At 45.0% G+C, this 8,796-nt stretch overlaps 1 protein-coding gene across 3 annotated transcripts; it reads right to left on the bottom strand.

Annotated features, from left to right (window-relative positions):
• Positions 1-2,582: 2,582 nt before the first annotated feature.
• LOC100822151 (oligopeptide transporter 7) lies at positions 2,583-7,220 on the bottom strand. 3 transcript variants are annotated; one of them, XM_003557058.4, is made up of 7 exons: positions 7,032-7,220; positions 6,393-6,853; positions 6,220-6,317; positions 4,518-5,087; positions 4,181-4,436; positions 3,899-4,081; positions 2,583-3,791 (listed from the first exon to the last, which is right to left on the bottom strand). In XM_003557058.4, exons 1-7 carry the CDS (start codon positions 7,087-7,089, stop codon positions 3,174-3,176), a joined length of 2,244 nt encoding a protein of 747 aa, XP_003557106.2. In that variant the 5' UTR covers positions 7,090-7,220; the 3' UTR covers positions 2,583-3,173. The 3 variants fall into 3 exon arrangements, with proteins under 3 accessions (XP_003557106.2, XP_010228050.1, XP_014753393.1); XM_010229748.3 differs by having other exon boundaries at positions 6,393-6,848; positions 7,032-7,191; XM_014897907.2 differs by having other exon boundaries at positions 2,936-3,791; positions 6,393-6,879; positions 7,032-7,151.
• Between the last annotated feature and the right edge of the window lie 1,576 nt (positions 7,221-8,796).

Below are 8,796 nucleotides of genomic sequence, written 5' to 3'. Positions count from 1 at the left end.
TGTTGCTGTAGAGTTATTAAGCAGAAGCTAGCAGTAATTTAGAAGGGGATTTGCATCGCGTCGTCCGTGTCAAATTGACCACCTTTGCTAAATATACTCGTAAGTGATCTTGTGAGTTACTGCTAGCAAGTGAGTGAAATTCTTGCGTAAACATTAGCTCATAGTCGTAGATAATCCTGAGTCATTGTGGAGTTCGTTGTTGCTAGGAGAAAGCAGAGCGGTGTATCGTGTTTCTTCTTGCATTATAAATTTTGAATCCACGTTCATACTTGTTGTTTAAGGTCTAATTAGATTATGTTTAACTTAGATGGAGAGATTCTATCCAAGATTAGATGACTCTAGTAGTAGTGCATAGCATAAACGAGCACGCATCGAACTTAATTTGGATGATATTAAGTCTTAAGTGTAAAGTGTAGACCTGGCTTCGAAAGCCAATTGAAGATTTTGATACTTATAGATGAAGCTAGGAGAACATATATACCTAAGGGTCCATGTCGTCCAATTAGACATAAAAAGAATGCATTTGTATGTACTTAGATTATCTTTTATTGCATTAGAGACAATTGAAGTGTTTGGGGCCGTTGATTAAGTTTACTACCGTATAAATTTATTATGGTGTAGCAAAATTTTGAATGCCCATAAGTTAGCCCTCTTTTTTATTTGTTCGTGGGTCCGCCACTGATCGAGAGTAATCGATGATGACAATGATAGTTACGGATGGCCTTGACACTGTTCTCTCGTGTTTTCTCTAACTAACAGGGCAGCAATCCACACACCACCAAGCAAAAGAAAAATGAAGTTACAAGTAGATTTCGAGCAAAACGACTGGCACTTCTTCTACTCTGTATCCGTATCATCTTCCCGTGACTAGTGAATGCTCTTTTTTTCATGGCCGTATAGTGGCAAGTGCAAGATGTGCACCCGTTCAGTGCCACCAAAAATTAGGTGCCTCCAAGTGTAGTACTACTACTAATTAGCTATGCTTAATTAACATTAAATTTTGGGCTCTACTAGTCCAAAAGGGAAGATGGCCGGCTTCTCTGCTTCTCCTCTACTAGTCCATCAGTTCACACCACGATTCGGCCACGAGTTGTAGCTTTTTCGGTAGAACTTGAGTCCAGAGTTCAGCTTATTCGCTTTGTTGCAACCTTTAGTTTTTACTTTTATTTTTGCACAAATTCGCAACCTTTATTATTTTAGGATAAAGATTTGATATTGTTCTATTTAGACGGAGATGCAAGGATTTATGGATCTGGGTGTAACCATTTGAAAATGGTAGCATGGAAGTTTTCCAGCCAGTTTAGATGGTGTGACAATCTTAGGCTTGAAGGCGATCGATGTACTTAGAATGGTTTTTAATATCGATGTATGTGCGCATCAAACGATGCAAAGACCAGATGTCATTCTACCTTTGATTATGCAAATTTTTTTATTTTGAGGCCACATTTAACATTTCGCACCAGGGTCCCGAATTCCTAGGTAGGGCACTAGTTTTTTTTTTTTCAGTCCCAACTCTGAACTTTGAGACACCTGCTTCAGTTTCCCGCGCGGAGAAAGGCTCTGCTCTGCTCCTCCATGCGCGCGAACCATGCATCCTCTCCATTACCTCCTCCCTCCACGGCCCAATCAGTCCCACCCTACCACCTCTCCCGCTCAGAAGCCCCGCTGACCAGCATCTCCCTCTCGTCCCTCGCCAAACTTGGCGGTCTGGTAAGAATCGCCTGCCTGCCTGCCTGCCTGAGGTTGCTCTCAGGGTGCTCGACGGAATGGGAATGCTTGGCCGGTTCAAGGGGAGTCTGCTTATACATACAACCCACGACATGACGAGCCCTGCATCAGGCGGGCGATGCAAATTTACCCGCCGGCGGATGCCCAGTATGCTGCTACCAGTGGTGAGTAGTTGCCAAGTTTCCGGGTCGAGGGACGGGAACGAGGGTGGAGAAACGGTGTTGGCCAAAACTAGGTAACGATCAGGGTATACATCTCTGGATCGACCGATTCGATAGAGGGACTGCAGCTATGATTGGAAATCAACCTTAATTGCCAGCAGTAGTTTCCTTAATCGATGCTTGATTGCATGATTTCAGCTAAGATTGAAAACGAACCTTAATTTAGGTCTAAGATTAGGAAACCTGCTCCGCGCCCCCGCTCGCTCGTCGACCAGATAAACGGAGTCGCGTCCCGGCCATCGACTCGTGTCGTCCCGCCCAGCGACCCCGACCCTCGATTCGTTCCGCGTTCCCGGCTTCTGACTGGTGAGTGCAAACGATTTTCTGCTTGATTTGAACACAAACCCCATGACTGATGTGCTCTCTGCTCGAACTTATCTGTGTGGTGGAGTAGTTTGTTTCGATTCGAAGAATCGAGTCATATTTGTTTCCAAGCAAGATTAGCTGCAAGGATCCTGATATTACTTATCACGACGTCTGCATAGCGTACATGATTCTTCCATTCCAGAGGTCATGGAATACCAATGGGCCAACAGCAGTGAGTTCCTTACATATACGTAGCGCCAAGAAGCGTAAATTTCACGTTTCATGGCAAATCAATACAAGTCATATTATGTGATGAGATACTAATGGTTTTCGTGCGATTCATCATGCTGTTGCCTACACAGAGGTTACATACACACAAAATTACAGTACTTTGCAAATATATCCTTTTTCTTTCCCACCTTTCCTTAGGCAAAACAAAAAGTAATGTGTGGGCTGATACATGTTGTAGTACAAGGCAAATATTGAATCCCAACATTATTTGTTCCCCAGGAATGTGGAATTCTAATGTTAATTTCGCATCCAACTGTGATGTGCAGCTATTGGATTTTAGATATTGATTTGTATGACATGTATTGCTATTGATTTATGGCCACTGTTTTTCAGGTTAACTGTTGTCTTAAATGCATTTCTGTTTGTTCCGCACAGCAACTAAGAAATAATTCCCATGAATGATCCTATAATAGAGTAATGCATCATCTACCTTGCTCCTTTTGTACTTCAATGCACCCAGCAACCTATCCATTCTAAGCGTATTTGGACCTTTCTTTTCCTTCCTGTTCTGTATCTTCATTAAAATTTGAAGAATTGCACGCAACAGAAAAACCTATCATCCCTACAGGCTTGATTGATCGTTGCACGTGCTTTATCCCCAGAGCTGTCATGCATGAGCCAAGATTCTTAGTGATGCACCGGACACCCCTCTACAATTATACCCTTCGCAGTGGGGCAAGAAGCTAGAGGACACCCATCCAGATCATTGCCCCACCAGTTCAAACTGATGTTCTCTAGTCCTAGGCATACATAGATCAAAACAGCCATGAACGCCAAACCAGCGTCAAGGGCACCTGAAAGCAGGTAATTGTGTCTCTCCCACCAGTCACGCCGATACTTATAGACCATGTAGCCTGACAAAAACGCGATGAATATCCATGCTGTGTAGTTGACTGCAGTGGCAGGAGGCATATGGCTGATTCCACCAAGCAGCACTGGCATGTTGACGAGTAAGATCCATTTCTGGCCTGGGAATGCCTTGTGTGCAAGCCACACAAGGAGGGGAGCAACAGCACCCCCCAAGAAGAACCAGTTGATAGCAGAGTAAGTGCCTAAATCGCCGAATATTCTGCGTGGACTAATAAGGCCCCATATGACTGATGCATCGTAGAATAAATGATCGTAAGGGCAGGTCCAAGGGCTTCCTGCTGGGAGGAGCTCGGTGTTGCAGATATTGGGGATTGTGTCCATGAGCCACCATGCTGTCCCAAGGTACACAAATGCTGCTATTATAGTTCCCACGACCTGTTATTTTCAGTAATTTGCTTTTAGGACACGATTAATACAACGGGGAAGTATGATCATTCTTATTTTTGCACAAGTTATTGCCACTGTTCAGGAGTGTAGCTGACCTGAGCCATAAACATGGTTCTGGGGGGGATCTTCATGTAGTGACCCAGCTTGAAGTCTTGCAAAAATGCTAGAGCTTGACGCGGGCCAATGTAGCCATATACCTTGAAACACATGTTAGCAACAGGTCGTCCAGGGTACACGTACCCCATGATGTACTCCGTGATGATATTCAAGCCTGGAGTCTGTCAACATGATATTTTAATTAAGATGAACTTCTGCTTCTAGAGCTGTAAGGCATAGTATGGATCAGTAGTTCATCTGTTCATATATCAGGTACATACCTGGTTTGTTGTTGCTGTGATAATTCCTATCGGAAGCGTGTAGAAAATGGCAAGGGCACATGCCAGCAGTACCCCCCACCAGGGTAACTGCAGCTGCTCAATGTAGGACTCACAGGTAAACATGGTGATGGCAATACTGGCCACAAGGATACAGATGAACCACCATTCAGGGACCTGCCTGTATCTCCTCATAAGCTTTGTATGTATGTCCACTTTTTTCTCCTGGAAAGCTGATTTGCTTAACTGCCAAATTTCACTACACGCAACCGTTCCAAGTTTAGCCGCATATGTATATTGCACATGAGACCAAGAAGGCACATAGCTAGCAAAAAGTTACCTTCCATGGAAAAGGATAACATGGACAAGAGTCGCTGTAAGGCATGCAAAACCAAGGCCATAGCTGACAGCAAAGAAGGTGCTTATGTAAAGTGGACCGTTCTTCTCATAGGCATTCATATCAAAGTGGAACTGCGAGTCTATAATGGTCGAGATGTTGTACTTCCGACCGGTCCCAGTGAAGAGTCCGTCTGAAATTATAGGGAAGTTCTGTGCCTTGTAGACATTAAACCAGTAGGTGACGGGGGTGATTATGTACATGTAGATGACGAAGCCTGCCGCAACGTTTGCAGTGGCAAACCAGGGGCTGGCGAGAGGGCTCCCGAGGTATGAGGAGATAGATGACCAATCAAGTCCAATTGCACCTATGCCAAGGCCGTGCATGCCTGAACCAAGTTGTTGGGCAACCACAGAGTTGGGGAAGATCCAACAGATCCATGAGAGGGAAGTGAGCATCTGGAATAGGTACCCTGGGAAGATGTAGTAGGCGAAGCTGCACACAAATGCCAGTATGAAGAACTGATTGCGTGTCATGCCACCTTTGCTCCTTTGTTCCTTCTCATGAAGTGCCCTGATGAACATATGTATCATAAATCATGATTAACAAATCTGTAGGTTATTTGTTCATCAGAAACTGATTCTGTTGTCTTATGACTTGGAGTGTCTTTTCGAAAATCGTTAATAATATTTCCTGATGATAATTGCTAAATTTGTGTAGGCAGTATATGAGTTTATATTTGACAAAGATGCAAGGTCTCTGTTTCTTAATGGACATGCATGATAGGAAAAGCACGAGACTTACTCGAACCTAATTCTGTTTTTGCCCTTTATAGAGTTGGCTTCATAAAGGATCTTAGAAGTCCCAAATGATTGTAAACATGGAGGTTTCATCGACTTCTAATTTACTCAGGCTATTTTTCTTTCACGGATATTTACTCAGGATATCTCAGTTAGTCATATTGCATACTTGTAATTCTTGTTCTGTCTTTTGCAGTTTTCACTTGTTCTATTGTTGAAGTTGCATGAACCACGGATGCTGCCCCAGAACCAGAATTGCACAGGTGTTTAAGGGGAAGGAAAAAAACAGAATTACACACAGGGATCAGATTGCTGTTGGATTTACCGGTAAGCCAGTTCCTCCCACCTTACAGCTCAAACGCAGAAGTTCTACGATCCGTGCATGTTAACATCACAGTTTAGTATTTTTTTCCTTTATAAGATCATGCTTAAGAAATGTTTTCACCACAAATGGAATGACTTGATATTTAGTATCATCCCTAGTGGTAGGGTGAATATTTTGATAAACGGTTGTCAGCTGGGTCCTTATTTCAGTTCTTACACATGAGTATATATTTCAATTTTCAACATTTTGATAGCAGCAAACCAGCTACCATAGACAGTAATACCACACTCAATCATTAGCCGGGAATGATTTCTCAGCATGTTAAACATGACACTACTGTAGTGGCTGGAAAAAGGCATGTTCACTCGTGTAGTGGCTGGACTAGGCAAATGCATGCATGACCTTATCTGTAGCAACTTTTGCTTATTTATTAGTGCCAGTCTTACCAAACCATCAACTACAGTTTATATATGATTAACAAGCGGTAGCCATCATCAGTCATCCATCACAAGTTGAAGAGAGAAGAAAAGAGAAGGGGAATATCTGGCTGTCTTTCCACTTATTGCAGATTTGGACGTACCTGAAAAGGGAGACCTGCACAAGGTTGGACGGCCACCACATCGCCGCCGGCTCCACCAGATACTGCCGGAATATGCCAGCCCACCCAAAACCCATCACCTACAGTATGCATCGTCAGATCGAGCACCAGCCAGCTCAAGCTCCAGCTAATTGTATCTTAGGTACCCTATGTACCTGGCTGGTGAGGACGATGAGGAGGGAGACGAAGAAGGTGATCTTCATGGCATAGAAGACACGGAGGGCGGTGACTACGTTGATGGCAAAGACGGAGCCGGCACCGGCGTTGGCGAAGATGGTGATGAGCACGTGCTCCTTCATGTTGAACGGCCCCGGGTTGAGGGTGAACTCGTAGCGCCTGCCGGAGAAGAAGGCTCTAGAGGGGAGGAGCGCCGCCATGAGACGGCCGAGGGGCAGCACGGCGATCTGCGCCGACACGGCCGTGATCTCCAGCGGCTCCTTGCGGTACCCGAAGAAGGCGTTGAGGAAGGAGAGCGCGACGCAGGAGGCCGTGCCGAGCACCCATGTCCGGAAGGTGAGGACCGGCGTCAATGGGTCGTCGCCCACGGGCACCGTCAGCGCCACCTGCTCCACCGGCGAGTTCTCCCAGTCCGACGGCGATGACATCAATGGCTGCTCTGCGTGCGTTTTGAGAAAGTAGAAACTGAGCGAGGCTATAATTTTAGCCGAGCTAGCAAAGATGATACTTGAGAAAACGAAAAGAAGAAGAAGCAAGATGATTATAATGATGATTATTGCCTGCCTCGAGGAAAAGAAGCAAGAAGACAAGTGAACTTATTGATTTGGTGCACTTACCAAGTTGGTGGTCATCTTCTTGGGCTTGGCGCGGCGGTACCTGGGAGGAGGACGCCATGGCTGCTCTAAGCTCCTATACTTCCCCAGCGTGTATGCTTTCCTTGATTCTTATTCGCTTACATTGGTCGGAGGGAAGCCATGCCTCTCTTTTTTTCAGAATTTTGTGTGCTACGAATAATCAAAGACAGTGACTGGCTGTGCGAAATCTGGTGCTCCCGAGTCCCTGACTGACGTACCCACGTGCCCTGATAACGACCACACAACACAAGGCAGCAGTCTTGCCAGTTTAGAATATCTGTTTTCTTTTTCTTAAAAGAAGTCACAGTGACTTGAGCTATTTCCTTCAGTATATATATTCCTCTGGTAGCACTGATTATCTTGAGTGCAGACTGTAGAGTGCTAAGTCAAAGAACTGATAGCAGCATAAAAGTTCGAGTGCTGTTGGGGCCCATCGGTGTAGCTTGAAAGTGTCGTGCCATGGTGCTATCATATTTAAAAGAAGCATTTGAAATTTTCAGAATTACGTTTGAACAACATTCACATAGCATATATTTGTACCGTGTACAACTTATGAAGGTGCAGATCCAAGTCCGGGGACAAAAACAAAATAAACGAAAAGCTCAAATCTGGCTATGAATTATTCGTGATTAGATTTGTTTTTTGTGTTTCTCTAGCAGATCGAGTCAAATTTGTATTTGATAGCTACTTCTTTTTTTTGTCTGGAGTTTGTCCTAGTTTTCAGTCCGGTAGTATAATCGAAACAGGTCTGTTCTGTCGTAGCAAACATGAGATAGCAGGAGCCTCTTTGATACGAATCCTACGGAATTGCGGTTGCCCCAAAGTTTTGATTGAACACAGAAACAACAAAAGAATCTCGACAAGAAGTTTGATTAGATGTAAATTCTCTTATGAAATGTAGTTCAAAATCTTTATACTAGAAGAATTCCATGATATTTAATCCTACATATCAAACAACTCACATAGGAAAAAAAAACTAAGGGTTTCCAAATTTTTCATAAAATTCTTTTGAGTCAAAGAGGCTCTAGAAATCGTGATGGGAACGGAAGAATAGCACGACATGAGAGAGGCAAGGATGTACCGGGCACAACACAAGGATAATGACTTGCACACCAAACAGAAAAAAGAAGGGGCCAATCCCAGATGGGCCAAACCGGCCCAGCCCGATTTATCCCAGTCATTCACATGCCGCCGCTCTCCTGGGCGGTGATGTCCGTCGGCCGTCGCCATGGCGACAACACGCCTCAGCAACTCGCCGAGTCCGATCCGATGGAGGATTACTTGAACTGATATACGAGTTGAGCATATTCCGAATTCATCAGGGAACGATCAAATCGATTCGCATACCGATCGGTTTTGTTTCTCCTCAATTTATAAGGAAGAGATAGCACGGAGAAGAGGAAGGAAGATCGACCGACGCTTTCGAAAAATTCGATCAAACCGATTCGCTAGCGCATCAACTTGTTTTTCCTTCTTCCTCTTACAAGGGGAGGGATTGATTTGTTGGCCGCCGGGGAGCGGAAAGAGATGCCAAAGCGCCAGTCGACGCCCGAGCCGTGCCCATGTGGCCATATCACGGCCAAACGCCGGCAGCAGACCCGGCGGCGGCGGCAACATCTGTATCTCGTCGTCGACGACTGGAGAAGAGGATACAGCGTCCGCAAGATCGACCTCGAATCCTCCTCCGACCTGCAGGCGGCGGATCGGGATCGGGATCAGGATCCGGAGCTGGAGCCGCTTCCGGATC

The sequence above is a fragment of the Brachypodium distachyon genome, chromosome 1, assembly GCF_000005505.3.
Source record: "Brachypodium distachyon strain Bd21 chromosome 1, Brachypodium_distachyon_v3.0, whole genome shotgun sequence".
In the NCBI taxonomy this organism is placed as follows: domain Eukaryota; kingdom Viridiplantae; phylum Streptophyta; class Magnoliopsida; order Poales; family Poaceae; genus Brachypodium; species Brachypodium distachyon.
Note: the sequence above shows the minus strand (reverse complement) of the source record. Positions and strands in the feature narration are given on the sequence as shown.